Source organism: Oncorhynchus mykiss, chromosome 8 (genome assembly GCF_057628025.1).
Source record: "Oncorhynchus mykiss isolate SJ-2025 chromosome 8, ASM5762802v1, whole genome shotgun sequence".
Classification (NCBI taxonomy): domain Eukaryota; kingdom Metazoa; phylum Chordata; class Actinopteri; order Salmoniformes; family Salmonidae; genus Oncorhynchus; species Oncorhynchus mykiss.
The window spans coordinates 13,065,636-13,087,166 of NC_143029.1; the positions used below are offsets into that span (position 1 = coordinate 13,065,636).

At 40.5% G+C, this 21,531-nt stretch overlaps 2 protein-coding genes across 2 annotated transcripts; one reads left to right on the forward strand and one right to left on the reverse strand.

Moving 5' to 3' along the window:
• The first annotated feature begins 45 nt into the window (after positions 1-45).
• si:ch211-22i13.2 (uncharacterized) lies at positions 46-4,843 on the forward strand. The gene is made up of 7 exons (XM_036984797.2): positions 46-476; positions 665-1,337; positions 1,453-1,587; positions 2,880-2,941; positions 3,022-3,117; positions 3,229-3,321; positions 3,464-4,843. Exons 1-7 carry the CDS (start codon positions 474-476, stop codon positions 3,512-3,514), a joined length of 1,113 nt encoding a protein of 370 aa, XP_036840692.2. The 5' UTR covers positions 46-473; the 3' UTR covers positions 3,515-4,843.
• rd3 (retinal degeneration 3, GUCY2D regulator) lies at positions 2,687-15,021 on the reverse strand. The gene is made up of 3 exons (XM_021611563.3): positions 14,497-15,021; positions 7,149-7,475; positions 2,687-5,931 (listed from the first exon to the last, which is right to left on the reverse strand). Exons 2-3 carry the CDS (start codon positions 7,439-7,441, stop codon positions 5,562-5,564), a joined length of 663 nt encoding a protein of 220 aa, XP_021467238.1. The 5' UTR covers positions 7,442-7,475; positions 14,497-15,021; the 3' UTR covers positions 2,687-5,561.
• Positions 15,022-21,531: the final 6,510 nt, after the last annotated feature.

The window sequence follows — 21,531 nt, forward strand, 5'->3', positions numbered from 1 at the left end:
TTATTCTGCACGAGGAGCATTATTACTGTCACTGAATGATTTTGTAGATTCATGACTTGTGTGTGCAGTATCCAGTGACTGTATCCTATTAGGGATAGTTTTTTTTCTCTCTTTCTGATTGAATGTTGTTTTTATTAAGGAAATACAGCGTTATTGCCTTACCTCTTCCAAGCCGTCAAATGCAAAAATAATATTTGAGCCCAACGAGGTTTACAACCATAGAAATTGAATTATATTGCTGTTCAAAACATTGCTGTGTTGCTTTAAGAAATCAATGGTGCATTGTGGGATGCAAAATGGCTCAATCGTGTTGTCAGCAGAGTAGCCAGCCAGTTATCTCTTATAGCCATACTGTTACATTTACAAATAAGTACAGTCGATAAAGTATTGCTAATAATTGTTTAGAGAATATCACTTTGATAAACAGCAACTTTTTATTGCATTCGCCTCTTTTGGTCGAGACAACAGCCACCATGGTAAGTACCTAGGTACCTAACGTTATCGGGCTAGCTAGCAACTTGTTTTGCATTTAGGAATGCTAATTAGTTAGCTAAATAACGCTACTGATGATCTATGTTTAAAATCTGACGGGCTTATAATAGAGATTTGGACTCACAATGCAGATAGATTTACAAGGCATTTCCCTTTACTTTGTCTTTGTTAGTCCAGCAAAGAAGACAAAGTGAAAAGTGAGTCCAGTATAATACGTTTTGAAAGAAAAAGTACCACTACTGAGTCTGCCACAAGAGGAAATGATAGAAGAAGTACTGAGTCTGCCACAAGAGGAAACAGAATAAGTACTGAGTCTGCCACCAGAGGAAACAGAAGAAGTACTGAGTCTGCCACCAGAGGAAATGACAGAAGAATAACTGATTCTGCCACAAGAGGAAACGACAGAAGAAGTACTGATTCTGCCACAAGAGGAAACGACAGAAGAAGTACTGGGTCTGCCACAAGAGGAAACAGAAGAAGTACTGAGTCTGCCACAAGAGGAAATGACAGAAGAAGTACTGATGAGTCTGCCACAAGAGGGAATGACAGAAGAAATACTGATTCTGCCACAAGAGGAAACGACAGAAGAAGTACTGGGTCTGCCACAAGAGGAAACAGAAGAAGTACTGAGTCTGCCACAAGAGGAAATGACAGAAGAAGTACTGAGTCTGCCACAAGAGGAAATGACAGAAGAAGTACTGGGTCTGCCACAAGAGGAAATGACAGAAGAAGTACTGAGTCTGCCACAAGAGGAAATGACAGAAGTACTGAGTCTGCCACAAGAGGAAATGACAGGAGGAGTACTGAGTCTGCCACAAGAGATGACAGAAGATCACCAAGCACAGGTAATTTAATGGTCTATTGTGATCACTTATTAAATTATATCACAAGTGTGTGGGCGTGCGCCTACCTTGGAGTCATGGTAAATAGTCACTGTTCTCTTGTATTTTTCTATTGAAGGGAAAGAAAAAAGGAAAACGAAACGGAGCCACAGTAGATCATCTTCCTCATCCAGCTCATCATCATCATCCTCGTCATCCTCCTCATCCTCATCCCACTCTTCATCCCACAGTAGGAGATGTTCCAGCAGTAGTGGTGAGTGTGCCAGTACTTGTCCCGTAATTGTAAAGACGCGCATGTACAGTGCATTGGGAAAGTTTTCAGACCCGTTCACTTTTTCCACATTTTGTTACGTTACAGCCTTATTCTAAAATTGATGAAAGTAAAAAACAATTTAATCAATCTACACACAGTGTCCCATAATGACAAAGCAAAAATGTTTTTTTATACATTTTCGCAAGTGAATTTAAAATATATCACATTTACATAAGTATTCAGACCCTTTTCAGTACTTTGTTGAAGCGACTTGAAGCGATTACAGCCTCGAGTCTTCTTGGGTATGACGCTACAAGCTTGGCACACCTGTATTTGGGGAGTTTCTCCAATTATTCTCTGCAGATCCTCTCAAGCTCTGTCAAGTTGGATGGGGAGCATCGCTGCAGAGCTATTTTCGATCGGGTTCAAGTCCAAGCTCTGGCTGGGCCACTCAAGGACATTGAAACTTGTCCCAAAGCCACTCCTGCATTCTCGCTGTATGCTTAGGATCGTTGTCCTGTTGGAAGGTGAATCTTCACCCTGTCTGAGGTCCTGAGTGCTCTGGAACAGGTTTTCATCAAGGATCTCTCTGTATTTTGCTCTGTTTATCTTTCCCTTGATGCTGACTAATCTCCCAGTCCCTGACACTTTGTCATTATGGGGTATTGTGTGATTGATGAGGATTCTTTATTTATTTAATCCATATTAGAATAAGGCTGTAACGTAGAAAAAGTGAAGGCGTCTGAATACTTTCTGAATGCACTGTATCAGAAAGATGACCATATTATTTCAGGGCTCTACAGTCACATGTGCTCCTAAATTGAAAAATGTAGCAGCCCACAAAGAAATTCAGGAGCACAATGAAAAATATTTGAGGTATTAATGAAAATAATTGCCAGCAATTACAAAATACAGGGTTTCGGAGCACAAGCAAATAGATTTTTAAGATTGAGATGTAGGCTACATTGTGCCGATATGAATCCTAGCTACTTTTGAAGCACATCTCCTGAAGAAGCTCTCCCCTGTCCTTTCCTTCTGTGCTACCACATTTGTATTCTTCTGAGGCTGTGGAACAGTGAAGAAATCATTACAACAATTATTAACAGGGTGATTTTTTTATTTTTTCATCTAGGGGCACTGGTGCTCCCAAATAAACATTTCAGGTAGAACAACAAAATATTTAGGAGCGTATGCCCCCAAAATGGTAGTACTGTAGAGCCCTGTATATGTATAGCTAATAGTCAAAGCCTGAAGGACTGTGTTTCAGTTAGATTTTGCTTTCTCCTGTCTAGATTCCCACAACAAATCCAGACGGAATTCTAAGAAAAGGAAAAAGGAAAAACAACACAAGAAGGTATTTTTCTTCAAATATTCTGTTTTCACTATTTATTTTGATAAAGGTGTGGTTTGTGACTTATGTCGTTTTTTTTATAGAAAGGGAAAAAGGAGAAGAAGCATAGACAAAAGAAGGACAAGAAAATGACACCAGAGGAGGAAAGCGCTGGACCTGGACCTATTCAGATCTCCAAGGTAGAATACATTTATGGGACTATTTATCCTTAACCAAGTTAGCTACATCCATACCAGTGGTTTGAAGCTTTCTGAAAGCTGTCATTTTGAAATGAAATATCTATCTTTCAGTATTTAAAGGAGAGGAGGAGAAAAGGCAAGTACAGCATGATCACAGGAAAGAAGATCAAAATGAAATTAAAGAAGTCCAAGAAAGACAAGCTGGTGTGTATGAGTGTGATACATAAAGGTTTTTACTTACAGTGGTTATGAAAAGTGAGGGTTATTTTACCTACCATAGTTGAAAGCACTGATTGTAAGTCTCTCTAAAATGTAAACGTGTGCATACTACACATTGTTTCAACAGAGGGACAAGAATCGCGCCGAACTGCTTGAGTTCCTCAACTCCACGTTGTAATGCAAAGGGCCGTCACCGTTGGTTATGTTCCAGAAACTTCCAATTTTTGTCCAGAACAGAACTCAGGGAATGACGACCATTTTGATGAAGCTCTGAACTAATATCCATTTACAGGGTTATTATTATCACTGCAAGAGATGTGGGACATGGCCTGTAATCTCAAAATGACAGAATGTGCCATGTCTCTCTTTTAGAAAAAGCGTGTTGTCACTCCTGTGGTTGTCAGCCCCTTTCTTCAGACCAGTGGAGACTGCTGAAGGAGAACGGCTCATAATAATGGCTGGAACGGAGCCAATGGAATGGCATCAAACCATGTGTATTCGATGCCATTCCACCAATTCCGCTCCAGCCATTACCACAAGCCCGTCCTCCCCAATTAAGGTGCCACCAACCTCCTGTGCTTCACACTGTTTGTAACTGATGTCTGTGTGTTTGGTCTTTAGAATTGTAATTTTACTATAACATCAAAGGAGCCAGTCACTGACTTTTTATCAGTATGTTTGCTGCACAAGGTGTTGCTAAGCAAGTTAGAACAGTGTTGCTGTGGTGGAGACTACAGATCAGCAAAGATCTGAGTGATGAACAACATACCTGGGTTCAAATAGTATTGGTTTTCTTTTAAGTACTTCAGTTGATTAAGCTTGCCCGGCACAATGGAACAAAGGAAAAGTGCCAACCCATCCATCTTACACGCCAGCAGGCTCAAGAGCTTAAAGTATTTGAAAGCAAATACTATTTGAACCCAGGTCTGATGAACAAAGAGATTTGGGTACATTTTATTGTAACGTAATCTGTCAAATAGAACACCAGTCCGGCATTGCATTGTGTTTGATGATGATCTATGTTTTTCTAGTTATTTTAAGAAGGTCCAAAACAGTCCTGCAGCTAAACTCGGGTCCCCTGGAATGTAGTTATTGTTAGATATATTGATTATCAGAGAATAATGTATAGTATGTACAAATCTGAGACTGGAAGCTGGATGTCATCACATGTAATACTATAAATCAATATTATTTTGGATGAGCTTTTTATATTTTGTGAAGCCCACTTGATGTGGCAAACTGCTTACAGTCCACCCAATAAAACAGCTCTTCTCTCAACAGCAATAAACTGCTGCTGTTATAGAGATTCTTTACAATAGTCATCTGAAATGTTACAGTACAATCAAGCATTCATTTCCATTGTGTATGAATTATTGCTGCCATTGTGTGCCTCTTATGAGACACAGTTTGTCCTGTATCCAGGCTTTGTCAGTCTTATTGGACAAGGCAAATAGCCCAGGCACCTCAACCTTGGTTGCTGAGCAATAAAACAGTGCCTTTGTGCTTACCGCCTAGCTTTTTTCATGCTTACCCCATAGCTTAGATGTGGATTTCTATGCTTTTTGCCGTAAGAAAGTGATTTGAAATATTTGGCATTTCAAATATTTGCACAGCAATTGTATTTTGCTGATAAGTCAATAGCAATAAAGTAAGACCGACAACACAAAGAGATCAAGATGCACTGTATTCCAACTGTAAAGAGTTTGAACGAAGATTGATATAATCTACAATGTCATGGTAACCACTCCAATAGAGCAGTCAGTTTACTGTTGATTTTTCAAGTTATAAAAAGGTCACTAAAAAGCCATGATAAGCAGCACTTCCCTTTACAGTGCCAAAAAAATGCTTGAGAAAAAAACAGAACTTGTTGATTGTTTCATGTGTAAGTCTCATTGGTTAACTACAATTTAAATACATGTAGCTCCGGAGTATTATGTTGTTATAATGAAAAAAAAGCACAGTAAAAGGAAGTGCATGCAACACATCTCAAAACATTGTGAAATATCCTTAGCATAGCTCCCCGTATCAAATTCATAAGTCAAAAGCTTTCAATAGTGGATGACCCCACACTGCCGAAGGAGAGGATGGGAGAGGCATGTCTCCTATTTCTCCCCATTCTTGTTCAAAGCAGACTGGGCAGGTTCCAGGGGTTTATTATAGGCTACCTCTCACTAGCGTTGCTCTATCCTCCACTGAACCACAATACTGTCCTGTGGATTCCCAGCTCAGACGGCCTTGGTAGTGTACAGCCCTTTATGTCTGAAGTTGGGCATGCTCCACACCCTCTGGGACCTGTCAGCCCTTTCCTCCAGCGCCTTCTCCACGTCTTCTGACACCGTCTTCAGCTCGCACACACCCTCCCCTCCCCCTCCAGTCGAGGTCAGGCCCAAGGTGCTGCCAAAGGGGTTGATCTTGACGCGTGACTTGAAGTTCATGAGAGACATGCTCATGGCCCGTTTGTTGTTCCACTGGCGCGAGAGACGCTGCGCCTCCTGCTCCTCCCTCATGCGGTCCAAGGCCTCGAGGACGACTGTGCGGAAAAGGGCAGGTACCTCCTGCACCTCCGGCTCGTTCTCAGTCACCAACTGGCGGAACCTGGATGTCAGAGAGAGAAGTCAAATCGGTCTCAGCTAGACCCATGTGTGACTGGTCGGGTGGCTGTGTTAGGTTAGGCCCCTGAGCTACAGCCTAGGAATTGACTCAGAGAGCCAACACAGGTCTTCATATTACTGGCCAGGGTTCAAACCTAGGTATCTTGCGCACCACAAGACTGTTAGCCCACCAAGCTCAAGCCTAGGCATTCATACAAGAAGCCAACGCAAGTCTTCAGGACTTCAGTGAGTGTGGTTCCAAACCTCCTCCAATACATATGCATCAGGATAAATGGATGACTTATCTATAGATTTAAAAATAGTACAAAACCAAGAGACCTTAAGCCATCCGCTGTAATCAATAGCTTTGTTTCACTTTGCCTAGTTATAGTCACAGGAGAGAAACTATGTGGGCGTCTAGTGGAGGGTTCAGAGAGTACGTGCGTGGGAAGGAGATGAGCTCGTACTATTCCACTCAGCAGCGTTTACCATCGCCACTGTACCACCACAACGTGCTATCACTAATGCACTTGAAAAACCTTTGATCCAAACAAGCCTATTATATCAGAAGAGCTTCTCTCTGCTTTTCCACCATGCTTTTGTGACAGCATCAGTGCTCTCGCGTCCCTTGCTCATCGGCTGGCTGCTAGCAGATGGGATATTTAATGGTGGCCCCTATGTCTTCCCATAGAGATTGGATACTTAAAGATACTTACTCCTCTCAAGATTAGGCTGATAAGTTCTTAGGCCTTCAAATAGGTCAGCCCCCACCTGTACCCTTGCTCCTGTTGATTTGGCCGATTGGCCTCCAGCTCTTTTTATATTCTCTCTGTCTCTCTCTGTCTGTCTCTCTCTCTCTGTCTCTCTCTGTCTGTCCCTCTCTCTCTCTCTCTCTCTCTCTGCCTCACATTACTGTGTGTGAATTTTCTTTCCACGGAAGGAAAATCACACAAACCTGGTCAGAGTAAGAGGGTAATCAATTATGAGGACAGCGTTGAATCAATGGGTGTCGAAGGTCAGGGGTGGTATAGAGAACTTAACCAAAAGGCCAGTGTAGATTAGGGGGATAACACTCTCCGCTGGGTCGGAAGGAGCAGATGTTTCTAGTTTTCAGAATACAGTATTATTCCCTGAAAAACGGATGTGGGGACGTCTTTTTACGCCAGATACGTTAGGTTAGGGGGTTAAGTACAGAAACAACTAAGGTCAAAGGTTACTCACCTCAGTATGACAGCTCCGCAGTAGGATGGATGCACCTTGGAGCACAGGTCCTCCAGGCCCAGCTTCTCACCAGGTGACACGTCATAGGTGTTGCGTGGCGTGTTGACCAGCCAGCTGTAGTCCACGCCAGTCTGGAGGCGCCGGTACTCACTGTCCCTCTCACGCTGCATCCTCTCGGCCTCCTTCAGCTGCCAGTTGAGCTCCAGCATCAGGGTGTCCATGACCACGTCAGACGGGTCCCGCCGCGGACTTCGGTAGTCCGGCTCGCTGCTCCAACTGAACCACGAGGCCATCGCCACCGACGCCTTGTTCCCCTCGTGCCCCGTGCTGCATGGGAGGAAACAGACCATGATGTAAATCTGTAGTACAGTGCCTCTCTAGTACAGTGCATGCAATAAAAGAAAAGTCTACTGTGTTTGCTAGGTTGTGGTATGGACTGTTTGTCTTATAGGGTTGGTTTTCCACAATGAGGTTTTCTCAATATTTCTTTAATGAAAAAGGTCATTGTAAATGGAAGGGGAGGGAATCCTACAAAGTACTCCTATTGATATTCCCCATATTGTATAAGAGAGGATCATTTGTAATCTTACGATTTTGTTGGATGGATTGTGTGGATGTCTAGAAAGTCTGTTTAGCATGGGTTGCCATCACATCAATGTAATCCATGGGAGGTACAGGTCACGTGCGTACCTCGCTAGCTAATCTGTTTGTTGCCAACAGCTTGGAGGCTTTCTACACCTGTCTTCCCTGGACAGGCTATTATCACAGATCAAAAAACATTCCCAAAGGAGAACAGCACAAAGAGAGAGGTGTTTCACAGGCACAATCCTTTTACTCAGGTGTCTGTCTGTACAAGCTAAAGCCTTTCATATCCAGTCCCTTCCTTCACATCCACTCTCATTGCGTCTTTGTCCTAAATAGCACCCTATTCCCTACATAGTGCACTACCCTATAGGCTCTGGTCAACAGTAGTGCTATATATGGAATAGGGTACCATCTGGGATGCAGTCTTCTCTGCTTCATGACTCCCACTTCCTGTCAACCTCTTTCAGGGGTGTCCATTTAAACTGAAGGGGGCTGTTCTATGCATTTATAAAACTGAAAAAAATACACAAGATATTGTTTGTTATACGCATAAATAATCAGAATAAACTCATTTGACCATCAGTGCCTCTGTGTTGGCATGATTTTTTATTGTTTTTATTATCGAAAGTGGGATTTTGATTAAAAATGTATATATATTTTGTATGTTTGTGTTGGTTTTTATTGTACATTATGTAGATGAACAATGTACCGTGCCTTGCGAAAGTATTTGGCCCCCTTGAACTTTGCGACCTTTTGCCACATTTCAGGCTTCAAACATAAACTTTTTTAACAAATCAAAAACTGAAAAATTGGGCGTGCAAAATTATTCAGCCCCTTTACTTTCAGTGCAGCAAACTCTCTCCAGAAGTTCAGTGAGGATCTCTGAATGATCCAATGTTGACCTAAATGACTAATGATGATAAATACAATCCACCTGTGTGTAATCAAGTCTCCGTATAAATGCACCTGCACTGTGATAGTCTCAGAGGTCCCTTAAAAGCGCAGAGAGCATCATGAAGAACAAGGAACACACCAGGCAGGTCCGAGATACTGTTGTGAAGAAGTTTAAAGCCGGATTTGGATACAAAAAGATTTCCCAAGCTTTAAACATCCCAAGGAGCACTGTGCAAGCGATAATATTGAAATGGAAGGAGTATCAGACCACTGCAAATCTACCAAGACCTGGCCGTCCCTCTAAACTTTCAGCTCATACAAGGAGAAGACTGATCAGAGATGCAGCCAAGAGGCCCATGATCACTCTGGATGAACTGCAGAGATCTACAGCTGAGGTGGGAGACTCTGTCCATAGGACAACAATCAGTTGTATATTGCACAAATCTGGCCTTTATGGAAGAGTGGCAAGAAGAAAGCCATTTCTTAAAGATATCCATAAAAAGTGTTGTTTAAAGTTTGCCACAAGCCACCTGGGAGACACACCAAACATGTGGAAGAAGGTGCTCTGGTCAGATGAAACCAAAATTGAACTTTTTGGCAACAATGCAAAACGTTATGTTTGGCGTAAAAGCAACACAGCTGAACACACCATCCCCACTGTCAAACATGGTGGTGGCAGCATCATGGTTTGGGCCTGCTTTTCTTCAGCAGGGACAGGGAAGATGGTTAACATTGATGGGAAGATGGATGGAGCCAAATACAGGACCATTCTGGAAGAAAACCTGATGGAGTCTGCAAAAGACCTGAGACTGGGAAGGAGATTTGTCTTCCAACAAAACATAAAGCAAAATCTACAATGGAATGGTTCAAAAATAAACATATCCAGGTGTTAGAATGGCCAAGTCAAAGTCCAGACCTGAATCCAATCGAGAATCTGTGGAAAGAACTGAAAACTGCTGTTCACAAATGCTCTCCATCCAACCTCACTGAGCTCGAGCTGTTTTGCAAGGAGGAATGGGAAAAAATGTCAGTCTCTCGATGTGCAAAACTGATAGAGACATACCCCAAGCGACTTACAGCTGTAATCGCAGCAAAAGGTGGCGCTACAAAGTATTAACTTAAGGGGGCTGAATAATTTTGCACGCCCAATTTTTCAGTTTTTGATTTGTTAAAAAAGTTTGAAATATCCAATAAATGTCGTTCCACTTCATGATTGTGTCCCACTTGTTGTTGATTCTTCACAAAAAAAACGTTTTATATCTTTATGTTTGAAGCCTGAAATGTGGCAAAAGGTCGCAAAGTTCAAGGGGGCCAAATACTTTCGCAAGGCACTGTACTAACCTACAGTATCTTTTAAGGTATCTGTGACCAACATGTGAAATCCATAGATTAAGGCCTAATACATTTATTTAAAATGACTGATTTCTTTATATGAACTGTAACTTAGTAAAATCTTTGAAATTGATTCTTTCAACAACAAGGAAATTTCGAAGTGACTCCAAACTTTTGAACGCTAGTATATATTCTACCAACGGGACGTTAACTGTAATATCTTATGTTTCACCGAGTCGTGGCTGAACGACGACATTAAGAACATATACAGCTGGTGAGCTATACACTCCATCGGCAGAACAGAACAGCAGCCACTGGTAAGACACGGGCGTTGATCTATGCATATATGTGAACAACAGCTGGAGCTCGATATCTAAGGAAGGTTGAGATTTTGCTCGCCTGAGGTAGAGTATCTCATGATAAGCTGTAGACCACATGATCTATCTAGAGAGTTTTCATCTGTATTTTTCGTAGCTGTCTACATACCACCACAGACCGATGATCAGATCAGTGCAGCTTTTTGGTAGGTAGCTTTTTGACTTAAATGGTGCATATTGATTTATTTGGGTCCCCAGCAGCAGCTATTCTTCCTGGGGTCCACAAAAAAACACCAAACATGACAAGTAACAAAACACCGATACACTGATAGACAAGGACAGTCACACAAATTAAAATACAACGAAATACAAACAGTACAACAAATAAAACATTATAGTAAAAACAAGATTAAGTCTGTCTATGTGTGCGTGTTTTTGTGTGTCCCCTTACAGTCCCCGACGTTCCATTAAATGCTGTTGAATCTTTTTTGAAAGATCATTTTGCTTGAGTAATTGGTGATGAAAGGGAGTTCCATGCGATCATGGCTCTGTATAGTACCACGTTGTCACTGGAGTCAGTTTCTCTGCACCCCCAATGTTATGTTTAGCTTTGCTTTGGCTAATGGATAAATGTTTATTGGTAGACCTATTTGGTTGTATTCTTCTCGTGTTAATTTTCTCACATGTCACAATCTATACAATGTGTCGCAATGTTGCCACTTTTAGACTGTTGGCTTCTGGCAATAATATAATGACTTAAAGTTGGAAATTCAAACATTGCAGATTGTACCTGACCCTGCATGACATGAGCCGTCCTCGCGCTCTCTCTCAGCTTGGGTGGAAAGTTGTTTGTAAAACCAGTCTATTAATGCCACATAATCAGTGGCGACCCATCATTCAGTGCAGAGCCCCACCTGTTTTAAACCCCACATTATTTTGGGGGAGTTGCCTGTTTTGCATGTTAAATTGACATATCAATTTGCAAACAATGTAAACAAAAACATTATTACAATAATTGAGTTAATTAATAAAGCAGCATACTAACATAGTCTCTTTTTTTGCTTTCTTGAGTAAGGCAGCACTAAAAGGCAGGTGTTTCAGCCTAGCTCAGTGCTTTCCGTGGTGTGGGGCAGCCAGCGGAAAATACTGAGCGTAGGGGTTGGTAATGATTCCTGCCACGCTCAAAACAACTGTTAACTCAGAACTGGGAAATCTGACTTCAGTGAGTTCAAGACAACAGGGAACTCGGGGGAAAAAACGAGATCCGAATGGGAAAATACGTTTTCAACGGTCATCATACTCGGAAATGTAAGTCGGGAACTAAAAGCCTCTTTCTAGAGCGTTCTAGATCACTGACGTCATCATGTTTCGACCTTGTTTTTTTCCCAGTTCCCAGTTGTCTTGAAAGCACCATAAAATTGAGAGAATGCCAGACTTTGATGACAAAATTTGCACATGAAGGACCGCCACGCCATCTTCCTGTTCAAGAGAGCACAGCACAACAAGATGAGTCCAAAAATGTCTTGTATGCCGCAACATAAATGTTGTAAAATACCAGGGAGATATGCATACTGTAGCTAAGAAAGTAATACTAAGTGTATGTTGTGTAGTAAGCTGTTAGTAGACCATGTGCCTCACCCTAATAATTTGGTCTATTTACCCCTCTTAATTTCGCCTACTGTTCTGACTTGGTGGTGCACATGTAGCCTATAATCTGTTTTAGAGAAATGTAATCATCAAATATTGTAAGAGCTTTCATTGTCTGCTTATATGCCCCCTTTATTTATCCTATGGTTCTAACTTGGTGTACACGAAGAACACTAAGAATGGCCAATGTTCTGAATTCTGTCCTGTACATTTCAAAAGCACTGAACAAATAGTTATATTGATTACATGATTTACATCCGTCCTAGCTCACTCATTAATGTCTTAATCGAAATTACAGATTGCCTCTTATCCGCTTGTTGCCCCCTTATGCCATAGCTTGTACATCTCAATTGTCAGTAGAAACCACATTTGTTTAAACAAGTCAACCATATCAGCTGTTTTTTTTTTAATGGCAGTAAATTAAACTGTTTCGCTGCCAGACAAGGCTGTTAGCCAGGTGTAGTGGTGGTAAGGTGTTCGGCCTGCTGTTGGGACTCTGCTATTAGGACAACTTTCTTTATGTAGGCCCTAACAGGTTGTGGGCAAAGTTTGTCACCGTTATAGTACAATTCATGTATTGTTTCGTGTTGTGTTGTGGCTTTGCTGGCATGCATCCCCCACCCCCAAAAATGGTTTGCCGACCAAGATTTACATGCTAAAATTGCCACTGCAAATATTAGTCAGTCCACCCTCAAAACACTAGTTCACAAGGGATTGTTTCATTATGCAGTGTACTTTATATAGCTATATACCTTACTTAGTTACTATTTAGCTACTATTTATAAACTTTTAATACAAATTACATATCAAATAGCATAACAATTAGGAAAAAACAGTAGTAGGCTTGAGGATACATTCAGCCACTACTCAGCGGGTTTTGTCTTGTTATATTCCAGATAAATTAAATCAAATTAAATCCAACCAACACATTTTGGGCTGTTCAGTATCCAGACAATCTTTCCCCAGAGCATCCTATACAGTTAATCTCTTTCTGTAACGTGTTGAGGCCGGCAATTAAGGAGAATGAGAGGCTCAATTAGGCTTAAGATGTTGCAGAACTGCTGTGTTTGAAGCACCACTCACTTCTGTTTCCCTGATGTTGCTACGGCAATCAAGCTGTTTTTACCATCCCTGTAACTGTCGTTTCTGCAGAGAGATCGTTTTCTAAATGGAACCTCATAAAGAACTACCTAAGAAGCATTCATCTTTCGGGTCTGATATGGCTTTTGAACACCTGAGTAAGCGCCACTCATTGGACTGGCGCCGTCGTAGCCTTAACCACAGCATACAGTACTGTCAAAAGTCTTTATTAAATAAATAAAAAAGAAAATAGACATTGATGACCGGCGCATATGGGCCCCAAGAGCCTGAACATGATACGTGACCATCCAATGTTATATCCAGGAGTTTTGCTCCCTTAACTTGCTCAATGGTCACACCCTTTATACACATCTTCAGCTAAGGTTTAGGTTTTAGAAAATACTTTGAACCAAATACAATGCTTTAAGTTTTCGATGTATTTCAGACCAGTTTATTATTATTATTATCACCTATTATGATACTGACTGCAACTCCTTATTTAGAATTTCAGTGAGCTCAAATGTATATGATTATAATGATAATAATGTTATGAGTATTCATAAACGCTTAATGGAGTATTTCCATCCTACCATCAGTGCTAATCCCAACCACTTTCCATATTGATCGAGTGTAATTGTAAGGTTAACTCATGAATATTCAAGTTTTTCCTAAGCCTTGTTTATACCTGATCTTAACATGCATCCTTCATCCTGGTCTTGACCTGACCTTGTCTGTTTACACTTTTAAGATCTGATCACAATCAGATCACAATGTTTCTTTTGATCATCTACACTTGTCTAAAAATGTTGGCACAATCAGAATGTGGACAAGATCAAGATAAAGGCTGCATCTCAGAACCTGGTATAAACAGGGCTCCTGCATTGACTCCTGTTTCCTGGAATGTGTCCCACTCTCTTCTGTCCTCCTGCCCAGAATAGCCCTGCTTATACCTGGTGCTAACATGTGACCTTCGTCCTGAATTTGCCCCTTTAACACAGATTTGAAACTTAGACTTCATCAAAATCAGTTCACAATTAATATTTTAATTGTCTATACCCGTCTGAAAATGTGGGCACAATCAGAATGTGGATATGATCCAGACACAAGCTGCATGTTAGCACCTGGTATAGACGGTGCTAATGTTGTACTAATTTGCTCAAACATGGAATAGAAGGGTGATTTTTCATGGAACTTTCCAGAAGTAGATAGGCTTCCCTGTTATTTAATTTTTACGTAATTGTAGGTAGGTGTGATTAGATTTCAGGTTAAAGACGTTCTCATCTAGTGTATAGTGCGTCTTTCTTAAGACAATAAATATATATATATATATGCATGTTACTGATTTGGATAAATTATATATTTTAAAACTAAATTGTCCACTTTTAACACCCTGACTATCAGAAACCTCACTTGGCACATATTGTAGTCCATACTAATACTGCACATCTCCCCTTAAACTAAAACAAAACATTGTATGAATAAACTCTGCTTACCTGAACTCTCGTCACTCTTGGAAGCTATAGCAGGAGTGAATTCACAAGGGAGTGAATATATGATGTATATTATGACCAAAAGATAGATGAAGAGAGAGATGTTGTTGGAAGATGTGTTCCTGTCGGTCGCACAGACTCCGATAGTTCTCGTCTTGCTTGTGAAGTCTTTGAGCACACACACTATCACTTAGTCTTATACAATAAACCCCACCCCTTTCACACACAGTCCCCTCCTACCTGGAGCCACAGCCTGTGGTTGATTCCACACACACACACACACACACACACACACACACACACACACACACACACACACACACACACACACACACACACACACACACACACACACACACACACACACACACACACACACACACACACACACACACACACACACACACACACACACACACACAGTCCCCTCCTCCCCGGAGGCATGGCCTGTCATTGCTTGTTTTCAGAGATTGGGGGCAGTGTCTCAGAGGGCAACGGCAGATCACAGCCCCAGATGAAGTGCCTTGTGAAGCCTCTTACGGACTCCCTGTTGCCATAGCGATGCTCCTAAGCCTATTTGGCCACAATAAGCTTTATCAGCTGAGAGGGAGGCAGAGAGATGGGGATGGAGATGGAGGGAGGGAGATAAAAGGAGGGGGTAGGAGAGAGAGTAAGATGATGAGAGAGATGGTGTATGTGGGCTAAACATGACAAGACAGCTTTCTGATGGGTTGACGTGGTCGCCTTTTAATAGCTTTTTAAAGGTCAGTCCAATATCAATTATTTGTCCCATACCTAATGAGCTCAGTCGGCACAGTTTGTTCCTGCATGATCATTAAAGCAACGGTTTGTTCATATGCTGTATGTGTTGAGTATGTTACAAATACAGAAGGAAATGAGCTTCAGTATTATATGTATGTGCATTCGTGTGCATGTGTGAGAGCATTTACATTGAAGTCTGTGTGTGGGTGTTTTTTTATGTTTGCTTGTTCGCTTGCTTGCACTGTTGGGTTAGTGTGTAGGAGTGTGGTTGTCCATGGAATAAACACTTGTGAGAATAAACACCTGCAAGCTCTTCTCCAGAGCATTCTAAAAGAGAGATTCTTCCTGTCTCTCTCCCTGTAGACCCTGGTCAAAAGCAGTTCACTACATAGGGAACAGGGTGCCACTTGGGATGCAGACAGCATCTCTCCATCTTTCCCCTTCCCGTGAGTGACGATTCCCAAATCTAGGTTGTGTTGACATGGCCGTAAGGCCGTCTCTCTGCCTTGGCGAGAACGGCCGAGACTCAGTCTGGAGCAGACAGATTGGCAGGTAAGATCATGAAGATCAGGTAGCCATGTGACCAAGTGACACTCTCAGGTCCATGGTGGTGACGGAGTCGTCCCACAGTTTCTAGGTTTTGGGTGCTATATGTAGGGGGATGACGGAGGGATGATGTGGTGTTTACTCCAGAGATAGCCTGTTATAGATTAAAGACCATCTTTACTCTGGGGTTTAGCCTGATCCCCAAGTACACGTCACTAGCTTCCTTGACCCACCCATCCTTTAAATAGAAAGGATGTGTCTGGAAAAAAAACATAGTCATTTAAAATACAGTACACTCGAATTTGTATTAGACTTCTTTGAAATCAATTTAGAGTTTATTCATCTGAACAGTGAAGAGTAATTTCATAACAGTGATGTTGAACGGTACTTCATTGAAACTTACACTGATCAAAATGACAACATTGTCTACAGACAAATCAGCTTCTGTGAGTTAAACCAGTTCCTATATCAATCAAGGTTGGTTAACTTAAAATATTCATATCACTCTTTGATGTGAGCAAGAGAACAGTGTATCTTATTAGTTTATCTCATAGGGGCAGGGTGGGAAATGAAATGCAGGTATATTTAGGCATTGGCGGGTGGTCACAGAGCATTTGGGAAGTTTTTGTTATTTTTTTAACCAAAACCCAAATGTAGGCCTAAAATGTTTTAAAGAATTTATTATTTGTATTTCTTGCAACTTTCTGAAGAAGTTACGCCATGGGAATAATGGATTAGCTGACAACATTACGAAAACAATGCGCAGCTTCAGTCCATCTGTTGTATTTCTGGATGGCCAGATAGCTACCAACAACGACAAGAAACTGCAACGTTGGCAATCATAAGTGACTGGTTTCAGCTAGTTTCATCTTGTTCTTGATACCATCTCTTGTTTTGAGGTATTTTGACTGATTTCATGTCAATGCTAATATGGCAAAAAAATCACTAGCTAGATAACCAACAACTGTAATGATGTCTTTGAGAGACAACAAGTGCTCATTGTGCACATTTATTTATGTTTTCAAAAAAACATTGGATACGAAATATTGATTTACACGTTGTCAACAATCTAAGCCAACCCGCTCTGTTTTGCCCCATAGCTGCGCATGTGTCAGCTCCGTTGCTAATAACCAACCCATAACGGTCTCAATGTCGTCCTTAGCAAGAAGTATACGCTATTCACAGCTCCACCACTAGAGAGAGCTCTTTCATAACTTTCTGTAAATTCATATTCAACACGAGTGCTCTGTCGTCTGTCACCTATCATCCACAAAACAAGCAAGTTTGAATTAACGTGCAGTTGAAGTTAACGCCTAAGCATTTGTAGTTGTTTTTTTTCTAGTAAGGGCACACAATAAAATAAGTAGGAAAAAATACGTGTTACCCTTTTCTAAAGTTTGCCTTTTAAAATGTTGTCTTAATGAATCAAAATTGATTTTACATTCCTATGTGGGGAAATTCATGCTGTCCCTAAAATGTTGAGTCAGAAGGTACGTTATCAGGAAGTAACCCAGTGAGCAAAATTGGTTGAAAGACATCTTTTCCACGTATTTTCAGCGTCTTTTGAAACAAAAAATGTGCTCATAGAGAAGGAGGGAATGATCAGCTCATTCCCAAGACAGCAATCTGCAGACCAAACCTAGTAAGCAAATACATTTTCCTTGAACGTGGTATTATCATTGCCCCCACGCTGTATTCAACAGGCACACAAAAGCAACCATCTGAGTTATGAATCTTATGAAAACTGAACAGCTCATGGTTTACAGTTAACTGCCTTTGAATGTACAGTACCAGTCAAAAGTTTGGACACACCTACTCATTCAAAGGTTTTTCCTTATTTTTACTATTTTCTACATTGTAGAATAATAGTGAAGACAACAAATCTATGAAATAACACATATGGAATCATGCAGTAAGCAAAAAAAGTGTGAGACAAATCAAAATAGGTCTTGGAGTGCAGGAAGCTTGGCCCAAGTGATGTACTGGGCGGTGTCAGAGGAAGCCCCAAATATTGTCAGAGACTCCAGTCACCCAAGTCATAGACTGTTTTCTCTGCTACAGCACGGCAAGAGGTACCAGAGCGCCAAGTCTAGGATCAAAAGGCTCCTTAACAGCTTCTACCCTCAAGCCATAAGACTGCTGAACAATTAATCAAATGGCCACCCAGACTATTACATTGACCCCCCCCCCCCACCCCATTTGTTTTGTACATTGCTGCTACTTGCTGTTTATTATCTATGCATAGTCACTTCACCCCTACCTACATGTACAAATTACCTCGACTAACATGTATCCCCAAACATTGACACGGTACCGGTACCCCCTGTATATAACCTCTTTATAGTTATTTTATTGTGTTACTTTTTTTTTTTTTTTTTAAGAGATAAGAGGCAAGTCAGACACACCACTGTAAGCCACACTGGAATGGAAAATTACTGCTGAGCCCTTAGAAAACACTGGACTATTGTTTTCTCCTGCAAGTTTGTATAACTGTATGTGCATGGGCTTGGTCTCATGAGTAGAAGGTGTTGAGGTATGATGAATGGAATGAATGATTGATGAATAAATGTAGTACTCCGGATTGGTAGAGTTATTTTGCAGAGGTGGCTCTTCTCTAGAACTTAGAGGACCACAAAGGAAAATTATTTTATTTTTTACTTTTTTGTGTTATCCTCTATTATTTTAAATGCCTTGTATCCAATCAAATAAAAAAAACATATTTGGCTGTTATCTTTTATCATAACTGGGTCCAGATTTAATATCACTGTACCTAGAACACCTACTGACAAAAATAATTACAAGCACAATGTAAATAACTGAAGTTTCATTCCAAAATGCTATATATCTACAGCACCTTCAGAAAGTATTCACACACAGACATATTTACACTTTGATAAAAAATGAAAAGCTGAAATGTCTTGAATCAACAAGTATTGAACCCCTTAGTTATGGCAAGCCTAAATAAGTTCAGGAGTAAAAATGTCCTTAACAAGTCACATAATAAGTTGCATGGACTCACTCTGTGTGCAATAATAGCGTTGAACATTATTTTTTAAATAACTACCTCATCTCTGTACCCCACACATCTGTAAGGTCCCTCAGTCGAGCAGTAAATTTCAAACAAAGATTCAACCGCAAAGACCAGGGAGGTTTTCCAATGCCCCGGAAAGCAGGGCACCTATTGGTAGATGGGTAAAAATAAAAAAGCAGACATAGAATATCCCTTTGAGCATGGTAAAGTTGTTAATTACTCTTTGGATGGTGTCTCAATACACCCAGTCACTACAAAGATACAGATGTCCTTCCTTACTCAGTTGCCGGAGAGGAAGGAAACTGCTCAGGGATTTCACCATGAGGACAATGGTGACTTTAAAACAGTTACAGAGTTGATTGGCTGTGATAGGAGAAATCTGAGGATGGATCAACATCATTGTAGTTACTCCACAATGCTAACCTCATTGACAGAATGAAAATAAGGAAGCCTATACAGAATACAAATATTCCAAAACATGCAACCTGTTTCCAAGGCACTTAAGTAATACTGCAAAAAATGTGGCAAAGCAATTCACTTTTTGTCCTGACTACAAAGTGTTATGTTTGGGGCAAATACAATACAACACATTACTGAGTATTTTCAAGCATATGGGTGACTGCATCATGTTATGGGTATGCGGGTAATCATTACGTTTTTCAGGATAAAAAATACAAAGAAGGGACAGGCAAAATCCTAGAGGAAAACCTGGTTCAATCTGCTTTCCATCAGACACTGGGAGATTAATTCACTATTCAGCAGGACAATAACCTAAAACACAAGGACAAATCTACACTGGAGTTGCTTACCAAGAAGTCAGTGAATGTTCATGTGTAGCCGAGTTACAGTTTTGACTTAAATCTGCATGAAAATCTATGGGAAGACAAATGGTTGTCTCGCAATGATCAACAACCAATTTGACAGAGCTTGAAGAATTTTGAACAGCATAATGGGCAAATGTTGCACAATCCAGGTGTGCAAACTTCTTATAGAGTTACCCAGTAAAACTCACAGCTGTAATTGCTGCCATTTGTGATTCTAACATGTATTTACTCAAGGCTTTGAATACTTATCTAAATAAGATATTTCAATAAATGTGAAAAAAAAAATGTAAATCACGTTTTCCCTTTGTCATTATTCGGGCATTGTGTGTAGATGGGTGAGATTTGTTGTTGGCTGTAACACTACAAAATGTGGAATTAGTCAAGTGGTATTTATTATTTATTTATTTTATAATTTTTTTTACCTTTATTTAACTAGGCAAGTCATTTAACAAATTCCTATTGACAATGAAGGCCTACCCCGGCCAAACCCGGACGATGCTGGGCCAATTGTGCGCCGCCCTATGAATACTTTCTGAATGCACTGTATTTTGAGAAATATTGGTAAATTAGCTTTTATTGTTTAAAGAAATGATGAAAGAGACACAAGTGTTTTTTCACTATCTAATCATGTTGTATGGTTGTTTAGATGCTCTTATCTAGAGTGACACAGTAAGTGCATTCATCTCATCTTCCAGCTAAACAATGGATGGATACTGTTGCGTTTTGCAGAACAACACATTCATACACATCTCAAATCTGTGAATTAAACATGTGAAAACAGTCATACACACATATGAAGGTACCCGTAAGCAATCATTTTTTTATGAAAAAACACAACTGAAAAATATTGGTGGATGTGGCGTTTTGGAAATAAAATCTTCAACTATCCATATTAGATTCAAAATAAAATTCCCATATCATAAGACAGCAAAATGTGTGATTTGTCCTGTTCCTGTAGCTAAGCTATAGGGAAGGAAGTTCGGTGCCGATGACGAGCACTGCTGTGAAAAATCTCTGGATTTGCTGACAACCTCTTTCTTAGTTGGCCTTTGCCCAATGTCCTGTTTTGATAGCTTGGGCCTTCGTGGAGTATGCAGAAGACAAAATATTTATGTGCCTTTGAACAGGTTATGGTAGTAGGTGCCAGGCGCACCGGTTTGAGTGTGTCAAGAACTGCAACGCTGCTGTTTTTTTAATGCTTGACAGTTTCCCGTGTGTATCAAGAATGGTCCATGGGCCAGCATCCCTGTGGAATGCTTTAGACACCTTGTAGAGTCCATGCTCTGATGAATTGAGGCTGTTCTGAGGGCAAAAGGGGGTTGCAACTCAATATTAGGAAGCCATTGATTCTTGAAGAATATGTATTATAAATGCATCATGAATTTAGGGCTCTATTCACTCCATATTGTGGAAGTTCAGAAGTTTAGAGACTGCATTCACTTGAAACACTGTATATATGATCTTAATTAGAAGTTAACTTTACATTTCTATAAAATAATCTGTAACGCTTTAGGGATGCAGATTGAATAGAGCCCTTAGATCAACTGTCTAACCCAATAATGCACCAAAATATAAGCTTGTTTTACTCTGTGTGTAAGCAATGTAATTAGAAACAAACACTGTACAGCTTCATTACATGGTTAAAACTACAATATTGATCTCATGGATGGTCCTTGCATCCATAGTTCCATCTATGAATTCGGTTACATTTCACCAGACCCATCCCTAAGCTGTTTACTCAAAAAGGTGGTGGGGTGTTACTTTGCTGATTGTCTCTTTAATTTTTTTCTGTTTTTTGTGCAAACTAATCAACACACGTTTTGGAGGAAACAAAAACCCCACAGGGAAGTCAAAAATCAACTAAAACTTCAAAAA

What these genes read in the sequence shown, in the direction of transcription:
- si:ch211-22i13.2 (XM_036984797.2), top strand. An exon ending in CAGAAGATCACCAAGCACAG is followed by an intron (nt 1,338 to 1,452) that starts GTAATTTAATGG and finishes TTTCTATTGAAG; the next exon opens with GGAAAGAAAAAAGGAAAACG. An exon ending in GAGATGTTCCAGCAGTAGTG is followed by an intron (nt 1,588 to 2,879) that starts GTGAGTGTGCCA and finishes TCTCCTGTCTAG; the next exon opens with ATTCCCACAACAAATCCAGA.
- rd3 (XM_021611563.3), bottom strand. Translation starts at nt 7,441, where the DNA reads ATGGCCTCGTGGTTCAGTTGGAGCAGCGAGCCGGACTACCGAAGTCCG. An exon ending in TGCGGAGCTGTCATACTGAG is followed by an intron (nt 5,932 to 7,148) that starts GTGAGTAACCTT and finishes TCTGACATCCAG; the next exon opens with GTTCCGCCAGTTGGTGACTG.